This window comes from Ipomoea nil, unplaced genomic scaffold (genome assembly GCF_001879475.1).
Source record: "Ipomoea nil cultivar Tokyo-kokei standard unplaced genomic scaffold, Asagao_1.1 scaffold2283, whole genome shotgun sequence".
Classification (NCBI taxonomy): Eukaryota; Viridiplantae; Streptophyta; class Magnoliopsida; order Solanales; family Convolvulaceae; genus Ipomoea; species Ipomoea nil.
This window is the reverse complement of record NW_017618711.1, coordinates 2,567,775-2,580,933: the sequence shown is the minus strand read 5'-3', so window position 1 is coordinate 2,580,933 and position 13,159 is coordinate 2,567,775. Positions and strand designations below refer to the sequence as shown.

At 32.0% G+C, this 13,159-nt stretch overlaps 1 protein-coding gene across 1 annotated transcript; it reads left to right on the top strand.

Annotated features, from left to right (window-relative positions):
* The first annotated feature begins 7,092 nt into the window (after window positions 1-7,092).
* On the top strand, window positions 7,093-9,998 carry LOC109151088 (F-box protein At5g51370-like). Its single transcript, XM_019299001.1, has 2 exons — window positions 7,093-8,597; window positions 9,334-9,998. Exons 1-2 carry the CDS (start codon window positions 7,399-7,401, stop codon window positions 9,626-9,628), a joined length of 1,494 nt encoding a protein of 497 aa, XP_019154546.1. The 5' UTR covers window positions 7,093-7,398; the 3' UTR covers window positions 9,629-9,998.
* The last annotated feature ends 3,161 nt before the right edge of the window (window positions 9,999-13,159 follow it).

Genomic DNA, 13,159 nt, shown 5'->3' with positions numbered 1-13,159 from the left:
ATATATATGGGAAAATGGCACTTTTTCCCCCTTTGTTATATACTTATAGTACTTTTTCCCCTTAAATTATTTAAGTGGCACTTTTCCCCCTGATATATTAAATGGACATATTTACCCTTAAAATAAATATTTCATTTATTTTTCTTCTCCAACAAATTATAACCACGATTTGAAAAAATAAAATACATTAAGGGGTCGTTTGGTTCACGGAATGTCAGATTACCTTAGGGAATGTTAGATTGCTGGGAATGTTAGATTACTGGGAATGTTAGATTCCTGTGTTTGGTTAAAATTGGGGTATGTAATATAATCATGTTTGGTTTAGGGTTATCTTTTATACACACTATAATATCCTTAACATATTTTCATATATTTTAATAAATTTAAAAATTAAAATAAATAAATAAGATAACGGTATCATATATAATTACATGATTTTAAAATATTAACTAAAATCTTGAACTTGAGAAACAAAATTATTTTATATGCTAACATAACATAATAAAAATAAAAATATATATAATTACAAAAATAATTATATATATATATATATATATATATATATATATATATATATAAATAATAATAATAATAATAATAATAATAATAAACTAACATAACTAAGGTTATCTTACATTACCTAAGATTTTGAAGGGAATCACATTCCCTTGAAAATCCTATGTGGAGGGAATGTGACATTCCTAGGGAATGTTAGATTTCCTGAGATAATGTGAACCAAACATAGGAATGTGAGCTTTGGAATGTCACATTCCCTTGGTTATGTTATATAACCTGAACCAAACGCCCCCTAAGTGTTAAATTTAGAATATTTTAAAAATAAAAAAATAAAATTTAAAAAAAAAAAAGATTGAACCAACCGTTCAAATTGGATCCAAAATCGTGAACCGACGGTTCAAAATAAAACTCAAATCGCGATTATATATACTTATATGTGAGAGTCAATATAAATGCGGAAAAAAAACATACACTATTTGCAAATATTATAATTCTAATTTAAGCTATTGCTAGTAGTTGTTCCGATTTGAACCTCCGGTTCACGGTTCAGGATCCATTTTTTCCAGTTCACGATTTTAATAAACGGAAACCCAAATATTGGGTTATGTTATGAATCATAACCGAAAATTTTTAATTTGATTGCTATAGTGTTTGGTTCAGTTCGAACCAAACCGTGATCATCCCTACGTATAAGCAATAATTTGGTGAAGAAGAGAAATAAATAAAATATTTGTTTTAAGGGTAGAAATGTCCATTTAATATTATCAGGGGGAAAAACCGCCACTTCTATAATAATTGAGGGGACAAATGTGAATGCATGAATAACTCAGGGGGAAAAAGTGCTATAAGCATATAACATAGGGGGAAAAGTGTCATTTTCCCTATATATATTGTTTTTGAAAGCAAAAACAACCGAATATATTACTTAAGCAAAGTTGTAACAAAGTCAGGAGAGACAGAGTCTCAGTACATAGAACTAGCCTAAGTAGAGGCTTTAGAAGTTAAAGTATGCGCAATCAAATTAAAATGCCTAGGAGTTATAAATGCAATGAGCAAGAATTAAAGAGTGACATAGCATGTAAACAGTCATCGATTACCACCACAACATATGATCTCAGTCTGGCAATGGAACATAGCGGTGCAGCTCTGAGCAATCAGTGCAAAAATTTGCTGACAAGAGTTCACGATCCCTTAGCCACGAGAGGGATTCCTTGCAGGTCAAAGATTCCGCAGTGAAAGCGTTGGGACAAGAAGGAAGACTGTCGTTTTTGGCTGCTAAAAAGGATCCCTGTGTCGAGAGCAGAACTACTCTGTATGATGTCGTTCATGATGCCGGTGAGAATCCCGCGTCGAAGTAGCAGCGAGGGGTAACTGATGAGACCAACTGTTGAGTGGCTCTTGAGGTCCTTTATATAACAAATATAATTGCTTGTCCATGAACGTAGTGAAGTATTGAGAAACCAAAAGGCTCTTATTTAAGTTAGCTTAATGACTTCTTATTTTAGTTTTTTTTTTTAAATAATTATTTATTTACTATTAAGGGGGTTTGGGAAAGATTAACTCAAAATATATGTGTTGTTTTAGCTTTTAGCAAATTGGAGTAAATTGCTAAGTTAGTAAATAATATTTTTGGTGTTTTGATTAAAGACAAAATGTTAAAATGGCGAATTTGTCAATAATCAAACAAGGACATTATCTAATAATTGTTATGGCATTTTCCAAATTAATTGTATAAATATTAAAGTTCGTTTGAAAAGTAAAAAAATGATTTCTGAAAAATGAGTTATTTTTCAGAAAGCATTTTTCTTTTAAATGTTTGGCTGCACAGCACAACATTGTCCAAAAGAAATTTTATATTATTATTATTATTATTATTATTATTATTATTATTATGTAATAATGTAATAATAAAATAATAATATTAATAATATAATAACAATCAAAAGAAAAACTATATACTAAATAAAATTAAAATTTAAAAAAAAAAAAAAAAAAAGACAAAGGGGAACCACAGACTCCCCATTGTAAATGATATTGATCATTTTGATCCCACATCGAAAATGTTTGAAATGAGGAACTCTTGAGTTCCTCTATATAAGAGGAGCAATGCTCCTCTTCTAAACATAATTGCTTGCCCATCAACGTGAGCATGTATTGAGAAGTCAAAACGCTCTTATTTAAGAAAATCTTAACTTAATGGCTTTTTATTTTAGTTTTTTTTTTTTTTTGAAAATATTTTTTCTTTTTAATGTTTGGTTGCACAATAAAAAATTGTCTAAAAGAAAATTTATATTATTATTATTGTTATTATTATTATTATTATTATTATGTAATATTGTAATTGTAATAATAAAATAAAATTATAATAATAATCAAAACAAAACTATATATAAAATAAAATAATTTTTTTGTTAAAAAAAAAAAAAAGACAAAGTGTTGTAAATGATGTGCGAAAATGTTTGGAAAAAAGGAGATTTCTCCTCTATATAAGAGGAAAAAAAGAGCTTTCTCCTCTATATAAGAGGAGCAATGCTCTTCTTCGAAACATAATTTCTTGCCCTTCAACGTGCGCTTGAGAAGTCAAAAGTCTCTTATTTAAAAAGCCTATATTTTTGTTAATGTTCGACTGCACAGTAGAAAATTATCTAAAAGAATATTATTATTATTATTATTATTATTATTATTATTATTATTATTATTATTATTATGTAATAATGTTATAATAAAAAATTACAATAATAATAATATAATAATAATCAAAACAAAATAATATACAAAATAAAGTTAAAATTAAAAAGAAAAAAGACAAAGGGGAACTGGCTCCCCCTTTGTAAAAGAGGAGCTCTTGAGCACCTCTATATAAGAGGAGCAATGCTTCTCTTCCAAACATAATTGTTTGCCCATCAACATGGGCAAGTTTTGAAAAGCTAAAAGACTCTTATTTAAAGACTTAGCTTAATGACTTCTTATTCTATTTTTTTTTTCAGAAAATATTTTTTCTTTTTAATGTTTGGCTGCACAGCAAAATATTGTCTGAAAAAATATTATTATTATTATTATTATTATTATTATTATTATTATTATTATTATTATTATGTAATAATAAAATAAAATTACAATAATAATAATATTAATAATAAATAATATAATAATAATCATAACAAATCTATATACAACATAATTTTTTTTTTTAAAAAAAAAAAAAGACAAAGGGGAGCCACGAGTTCCCCTTTATAAATGATGTGGGATCATTTTGATCACACATCGAAAATGTTTAGAAAGACGAGCTCTTGAGCTCCTCTATATAAGAGGAGCAATGCTCTTCTTCCAAACATAATTACTTGCACATCAACGTGGGCAAGCATTGAGAGACCAAAATGCTAATATTTAAGAAGTCTTAGATTAATGACTTCTTATTTTAATTTTTTTCAGAAAACTTTTTTTTTAATGTTTGGCTACACAACAGAAAATTATCTAAAAGAAAATTTATATTATTATTATTATGTAATGATATAATAATAAAATAAAATTACAATAATAATAATAATAATAATAATAATAATAATAATAATAATAATCAAAACAAAATTATATATAAAATAAAATTAAAATTAAATAAATAAATAAATAAATAAAAAAAGACAACGGGGAGCTACGGACTCTTCTTTGTAAATGATGTGGGATCATTTTGATCAAACATCGAAAATGTTTGAAAATATGAGCTCTAGGAGCAATGCTCCTTTTCCAAACATAATTGCTTGCCCATCAATGTGGGCAAGTATTGAGAAGTCAAAATGCTTTTATTTAAGAAGTCTTAGTTTAATGGCTTCTTATTTTAGTTTTTTTTTTTAAAATTTATTTATTAGGGTTGTTTGGGAAATATTAACCCAAAATGTATATATGTTGTTTTAGTTTTTAGCAGTTTGGAGAAAATTGTTGAATTATTAAATAATATTTTTAATTTGGTGTTTTGATTAAAGACAAAATGTTAAAATGACGAATTTGATAAAATTTTGGCGTTTTTGTCAATAATCAAACAAGGCAATTATCTAATAATTATCATTTGGAAAGTAAGAAAATAATTTATGGAAAATGAGTTATTATTCAGAAAACATTTTCCTTTGACTTTATTACAATGTAGTATCAGCTAATAACGCCTCGACAAAGGCTCGAACTCACAACCTCCCATATGGGAATCCAACCCAGGTGCCATCTAAACACAAGGTGCTTAGCAAAAGAGAAAAGAATATGATATTACTAATTGATAGAAAATACAAAATGGTCACTAATTGAGTGATATTCTACCATTATATATTTTCACCCGAGTAACCCGTCCTGATGGACTGAAGGTGTTACCTCTAGACGAGGATGGACAAGATCGTGTTGCCAATACCAATGTCGTCTACAAAGAGGTTTCAATAATGTGTAAATATAATCGGTGATATTATGTTTTTTTTTAATGAAAAAATTATTATATATCTAGACCAAAAATATATCTTCCATACAAATGAATTAGGATAACAATTCATCTATAACTGAGTTGTTAAAGAACGGGCACATTTGTCTAATTTATGAAAATACTAAACAATGATAAATAAAATCTTCAAAGTTATAGCACTGCATGCGTACATATAGACATTAGCTATTAATTTGAACAATTATTTGCACAAATTCAAGCAATGATAACATCAAAATACATAAACGATCCAAATCATATCTTTAATTGCACTATATAATAGTTTAAATAATTATATATCGATTCAAATATTCTTAATATATTACAACAAATCCATTCCGTGCATCGCATGGGTGAAAATACTAGTTGTAGCTAAACTAGTATTACTAACAAGTTTGCTATCCAGATATGGGCACTGTCAAATGTGAGCAGTTAAGAATTTTACTACATGTACTTTTAAGTTTTAACTAGCTCACTTTGATAAATTGTTTCAAGTTATCTCTATTGTGTGTGTTTCAAAAAATGTGTTTATATTAAGAATTTGAGAGGGATAAAAGTTGGGAGTAGAAGATAGAGTTTACAGTGTGTTTTCCTTTCATTAAGGCTCAAGGTTTCTACTCTGCATCAATGCATTCAGATGGCTAGGACGACGACATGTAATGGATAGGTTTATAAAGGTTAATTTAGACGGTTTATAAGCGCAGTGGTGAGTTGATAGATTGATCAAAATCTGATAATCGGCCGTGCACTTAGGTTAAAATAATAATAATAATAATAATAATAATAATAATAAAGACAAGAAACTTACCAGACACATGAGTTTGACAAAAAAATTGGTAGAGTGGTCAGAATTATTGTGTGTGATGAAGGTTAATTACTGTGTGATGAAGGTTTATATTGAAAGCATAAACAAAAAAGGAAAGGAAATATTTGAAAATAAAAAGAAGAAAAGAAACTATATATTTTAGATTTCCATAAGGATTAAAATTCCTAAGTTACTTAGGAATCTTTGATGCAATTATTACTCCCAAGTCAAATCAAATATATTCGCAAATTGTAGAGTACGGGGGCTGGTGACATAATAATGGGACAAGCACCCGATCCAAGACCATCTTAGTGAGAGCAACAAGCACTTGACTTGGAATCACCTTAAGAAGGCGAATTGTCATAATCATTTACTACAGAGTCATTTACTACCGCTTATTCAAGACAGGACATTATGATAAATAAAGTACTCGCCTCCTCATTATTATGTAACCGTTACTTAACGTTAGAAGACCACCTCAGTGAGGGCAACAAGCACTTGACCTGGAATCACCTTAAGAAGGCCATTTGTCATAATCATTTACTACAGAGTCATTTACTACCGCTTATTCAAGACAGGACATTATGATAAATAAAGTACTCGGCTCCTTGTTATTATGTAACCGTTACTTAACGTTAGAAGACTAGTATAAGTAAGAACTCTTTTTCTAAGCAGGGGACACGCTGAAACTTTGTACTAGACTCTTGAGCAATACAAAATCACTTATACAATTATTTTGATAACATATTTACGGTCAATTTATTTCTTGGATATCCCTGGCCTCCTTTGGTGATAAAAAGAAAAAAAATAAAACTAAATAAATACACCCCACACAAATATACATATTTTCTTATATGATGTGGTGGATTTGTAGTGAGTACCCTGCATTGATTCTTTCACTAAAGTGATTATTGAGTCACTATAATCTACCTTTCTATAATTTTGTGAGGCCGAGAAATAGAAGCCAATGAGAAAATTTGTATACAAACCAGTACTCCATCCGTCACGAATTCGTTGTCATATTTACTTTTCGCACGCTTTTTAAAAAGTTAAAGTAAATATTATGCGTTTTTTCAGTTATATCCTTAATTTTCTTACTTTTGAAAATAAAACTAACAAATAATACAAAAGTAATAATAGTAATAATAATCATATTCAATTTTGAGAAGAGGACAATATTTTAAGACAAACTAAAAAAGAAAATAAGAGAGATAAAATGAGACCGGGGAATAACTATTTTCTAAGGATCGGAGAAGAAAGGGCAATCAATCGGGTATACCGGATAGTAAATGCGGAGCCCACACCAATCGCCCAAATTCAAATTTGAGGGAACGAATCGAAACAAAAAGTCAAAAAGCGCAAACAATTGAATTAATTACAAAAATGTGGGATGGACCCCACTTGTAGGTGTCCGTTGGCAACAGTAAACTCAAAATCCGAAACCTTTTTTCTCCCTTCCAACTAACACCAATCTCTGGCCTTACCAGACCGAGAAATCAAGAACACTTCACCGCAAAATCAGATCCATTCAAGAAAACTCTCCAAATCTCTGAATTCCCAAACTTCTTCCCAAAAGATGCTGCAACCCTTCAGACCAGAACCAGAACCGGAGATCTAAACGATGTCGTGTTTGGCTGAAGACCCAAAGGCTGTTTCTTCTCCGGCCCGGAGATGGTCTGGGCTATGGATGAAGAACAAGAAAGCTATAAACAATGTCCTCTTCGCTATGCACCTTCAATCTTTACCCAAACCCCCTAAAAATTCCCACCCCGTTTCCTCTTCTCCGCAGTCGATTAAGGCCCAAGACTTCGCCGTTCCGGTGCCGGTCTCCGATCGGACCTCACTCCTCGCCGACGAAACCCTTCTCTATATTCTCTCTAAGCTCCCGGATTCTCAAAGGAACTCCAATTCTCTCGTGTCCAAGCGGTGGCTCAATCTCCAGGGCCGCCTTGTTAGGTCCCTCAAGCTCCTTCAATGGGACTTCCTCGTCTCCGGCAGGTTATTTCACCGGTTCCCCAACCTCATCCACGTCGATTTGGTCAACGGCTCCGTGGTTTCGCCGCGAAACTCCGGTATTTTCTGTTCCAACAACGCTGTTTCCTTCCATGTCGATTCTATCCTTAATCCCAACGACAATGGCTCAAAAATCCTGTTGGGGTCCCAGGAAATCGACGCGGGGCTGGAGGTTTTAGCCAATGGGTACCCCAATTTACGAAGACTCTCGGCGATGAACGCTAGCGAGATGGGCGTTTTGAGCGTGGCGGAGGACTGCCCAACTCTGCAAGAACTGGAATTGCACAATTGCAACGACCAGGTCCTGCGGGGGATCGCCGCGTGCCACAATTTGCAGATATTAAGGTTGGTCGGAAACCTCGACGGGTTTTACAAATCCTCGGTGTCGGATGTCGGGTTGACGATATTAGCGCAGGGGTGTAAGAGGCTTGTGAAGCTGGAGTTGAGTGGGTGCGAGGGGAGCTATGAAGGGATCAAAGCCATTGGGCAGTGTTGCCAGATGCTGGAGGAGTTGACGATCTGTGATCATAGGATGGAGGATGGGTGGTTATATGCTCTTTGTTATTGTTGGAGTTTGAGGACTTTGAGGTTTGTGTCGTGTGGGAGGATTGATAGGAGAAGTTCGGAGTTTTCTGAGGAAATTGGGTTTTGTCCCACTCTTGAAAGATTGCATTTGGAGAAATGTCAATTGCGAGATGGGAGTAGTTTGGGGGTATTGTTTTCTGTTTGTCAAGAAGTTAGGGAAGTTATGTTCCACAACTGCTGGGGATTGGACAATGATATGTTCAGAACTGCTCTTATTTTCAGGTATTAGGTTGCCTTACTCTTTTGTTCTTTTCCCCATTTTGCTGTCCCCCACAAGCTTTCTTTATATTAACTGTTAGATCAAATGTTTACTAAAAGCTAAAGCTAAGTAATGAGATGACACAATTTTATTTCCTTGTATCTCTCACATTTTGGAGTAGCGAGTGTTGGGCTGGGCCCTTCGGGCCGCTGCCCAGCAATCCTTTAGCCACCTGGTGTTGGACTTGTCCTTCAGGCCTCTGCCCAAATCTTCATCCCAGCTCGGTAGACGTGAGTGGCCATACACTCTCATTCCTTAGGTCAGGAGTTCCAACCCCCTCTCGTATGGAAAAACTAATCTGGCTAGCACTTTGCCCCTTAATTGGGTCGATCCGGTGCGAATGGGGATTAGTCTGAGTATGATACGGGCTTAAAGGTGCCTCCTAAAGCTAGGACCTGCTCAGGACACTATCCTGACAAAAAAATAATCATTTAGCCATCTGGTGCTGGATTTGGCCCTTCACGGGTCTCCACCCAACTCTGCAGTACAATTAGATAAATTTAATCCAAATATGCACTTTAGATAGCTTATGGTATGTATCTGTAGTAATTACTGATTAGTAAAGCACAATATAATACTACCAAACTAGAGAAAACTAAATGTTGGGAAAACAGAAATTCATTGCAAATCTTGGCTAGTTGACAGTGAATGTTAAAAAATGGGATTTGATCGACGATGTGCATAATGTTGTGTTGACAGGAGAGTGAAGTTCCTATCCATAGAGGGCTGCTCTCGACTCACAATCGAGGGTCTGGAGCATGTTCTCCTGTCGTCGAAGGAGCTTCGGAGCCTGAGAGTGGTGTCCTGTAAGAGCATAAAGGACAGCGAAACCAGCCAGGCGCTTTCTGCGCTGTTCTCCTCGCTCAAGGATCTGAAATGGAGACCGGATACAAAGTCGCTCGTTTCTGCCACCATTGCTGGATCTGGCATGGGGAAAAGAGGCAGTAGGTTCTTCAGAAAGGGCTGTGACTGGAAGTCTCTGCCTGGTGCATAAACCCTTTCCTAGCTTCCTTCATGCAATTCTGCAAGCTTTGAATGAATGTGGCCTTCCTCACTGCCATTTTCAATGTACCAATTCTAAGTAATCCTGCCTAGCTTGTGTTGTTTCAGTGTACCAATACTAAGTAATCTGGCCCTGTACTATATCAATGTTATGTAGTGTAAGGTACCCATGGAGTGTTGGATGCGATGACAGAAATCTCTTCGTCTAAAGACTCTTAAGATTCTATTGCAGGGCGTCTATTATTATAATTTATTGTACCAATATTATATTTATTTGAGTAGGTTAATGTTGTAAACTTATAATTCACTATGACTTTGGTGAATCCTTAAAGAGGTTAGGGGACATTTGGTTTATACCTCAATTTTGAGGTGTGGAATCGATTACTATTTTAATGTTCATCAATCAATCCTTCTATATAATAAACTATAGAACTTTGGTTAATCAGATTATGATATTTTCCCGTCTAGTAAAAGTGACGCCGTTTTGAATTATCTATTTTTAAGATAATCTCTGAATTTTATTTGTGTTAAGTGATTAAGTGAGATATTTTATTTCTCAAATCTTAATATACCAACATGGTATACACCTAAACTAATCCTATACAATATTATTCACAAACCCTATTTGAAGAATCCTTTTTTTTTTTTTTGGGTATACCTCGGGTTTTCACCGTCCGACACCGTGACTAATTCCCTCACTGAATTATAGGCACCTCTTTTGGGTGGGACAACTGACCTGGAGATTTAAGGCTGCTTCATTCCCAAATGTCAAGATTTTGTAAGTCAATGAGGAAGGATTTTATTTTTAATGGTACAAATACAAATGTTAATGTATACATACTTTTATTTTTTTGTAATATTTATTTAAGTTTATATGTGTCCCCTATTCTTAGATACTAGTAATTCACTCGCGCAATGCACGGAAAAAAATTATGTTATTATAAATATAAATAAAAAATAAAAAAACTAAAATATTTTAAATTATTTAATATAATAATATTTTTGAGCTTCCATTGGTCAAGTATTTATTATTTTTATAGAATACAAAATTACAACTAAAATTAAAATTAATATTAAAATTATAATTTTGTATGGTTAATATAATCTCTAATTATGTTCATATTCAAATAAACTTATAGAGAGAATTTACATAATTACATTGATTTATTCTTAATTGTATTTCATCTATATTATAATTTTCACAATAGTATATTTTTTATATGATTATATAATATATAGCTATTTTATTTTGTATGGTTAATATAATCTCTAATTATGTGCATATTCAAATAAACTTATAGAGATAATTTACATAATTACATTGATTTATTCTTAATTTTATTTCATCTATATTATTATTTTCACAATACAAATAATAACTAAGATAATTACATTTGGAAAGTAAATTTTAAATTTTGTATGTGTAAATTTAAACTCTAATTGAACATATTTTTTATATGATTATATAATATGTAGCTATTTTATTTTTCAAAAGTATATTTTTTATATGATTATATAATATATATAGCTATTTTATTTTTTAAATGTTGTTTTTTTTTTTTTAATAATAAAGGATGTTGTGGCATTAATTGTAACATTAATTATTTCCCAAACCATATAGCTTTATTATATAAAGGATTATACTCGATCCTAAGCTTTGACCATATCAATTAAAGCGGTGCTCCATCTCAACTAAAAATCTAAACTTATAGTTGGATTGCACATTAATGGTTATATGCTCAACAATATCTAACTTTAGAGCAGCTAGCCCAACCAACCTGGCCAATCTGCTTCCTCCTCAGAAAATGACCTATCTCAGATGCAATCAGGATATTATCTGTTAAGTCTACCAGGCAAAAAGGCACTCTGGGATACATAAATAATATTATCTAGCATAGGTTTCATACGATTTGCAACCATCTTAGCCATAATCTTATAAACCATAATAGGCCTAAGACCAGAGACTAATTCTGGCACAAATTTCTTAGAAATCAAGACAATATTAGCATCATTCAGCCCCTCCGAGAACGAAACATCAGATAAACATGCATCTCAAAACAAAATTCGTTACAACAACGAAATCCTTCTATATAATATAGAAGAATTTCTTAACATCTCTTATTTCAACAAAGTAGGGAAAAAGTTTGTTAGAATTGTACAACAACCATCCTTCTAAAATATAATTTTAGATGCAGTTAAAATGTATGGCCTACTTATAAGCACACTTCATTTGGTTGATAAGGACATCCAATTTGCTATGGGGTACATTTATCTTGTAATGGAGCAAGCAAAATAAGCTATATCAAGGCTTTCAGATGTAACAAAAAACAAGTACAAAATGGTGTTTTAGATTACTGTGATAGAAGATGGAGCTCTCTACTTTGTTAGCTATTGCATGTAGTAGCGTAACACTAGAATCCATACTTCTTTTGGTTTCATGACAAGACAAAGGTTACTCCTAGGTCCTGTTTGGTAAAATGACTGTTAGCTGATTGTGTTAATTAGAGGGTATAAATAGTTGATAACATTAGCTGATTGTAGAAAAGTGTTTGGTAAATTAACTGTTAGCTGATAGCTGTTTGGTATAATTTTTTTTCTTAAAAAGCTAATTGAAAAAGTTGCTTGGAGTAGCTTTTTGAATTTTAGCCTTTTGGAGTTGCAAAAAGCTAATTAACCAAACATTTATATTGATATTTTAACTAAATTAAACAATTAATAATGGTCAAATAAGCTAAAATTGGCCTATAGGTCAATTTTTTTATCAAACAGGCCCTAGTGTCATATCAATGAAAATGATAGCTATATTTTATGATTGTTTGGAATGATTTGTAAGAAAACAAATGAGGTTTTTTTATTTATTTTTATTTATTATTATTATTTTTTTTTTGTGAAAGGAAATGAGGTTCTCTAATTTATAGAGAAAATGTTAATGATAGAAGTGTTTTTGGTGATGTGGTATGTCAACTAAGAAAACTGTGAATGTGTATTATGTATTGTAATGAACACTAGTACAAAAAGGTATATCCGCTACACATGTACAGGTGTAGGCGTGTAGTGGAAAGCAATGACCCAAAAAGTGCAGACTTTTCGTCGTGACACACTGTAAAATATTTTTTTTTCTTTAATCAAGGCTTTCCCGCAGCACTCACTAAAGGCTGTGTGTCGCGAAAATATTTATTTAATTTTAAATATTTTATTTAAATTTTGAAAATTACCTATTTTTTTTTATTCAAAACATGTACAAATTCTCCAAAACCACCAAATCAACACAAAAAATTACAAAACTAATAACAAATATTATTACTCCCTAGCTGGCTGTGCTACCACTACAAGAAAAATGCACATAGACAACACTAGAAAGACAACAGTTTTTAAGAAAAGTGTTGTCTTTTGTTTAAAAGACAACAGTTTTGTCTAAAACCGTTGTCTTTGATGCAACACTTTTGTCAAAGACAACGGTTTTTACTTAACCGTTGTTATAAGTGTGTTGTCTTTGTGCATTTTATGAAAAGACAACACCACA

Excerpts from the sequence above, each read along its gene's own strand:
- LOC109151088 (XM_019299001.1), top strand. The coding sequence starts at position 7,399 with ATGTCGTGTTTGGCTGAAGACCCAAAGGCTGTTTCTTCTCCGGCCCGG. Across the intron at positions 8,598-9,333 it reads AGAACTGCTCTTATTTTCAG|GAGAGTGAAGTTCCTATCCA; the intron begins GTATTAGGTTGC and ends TTGTGTTGACAG.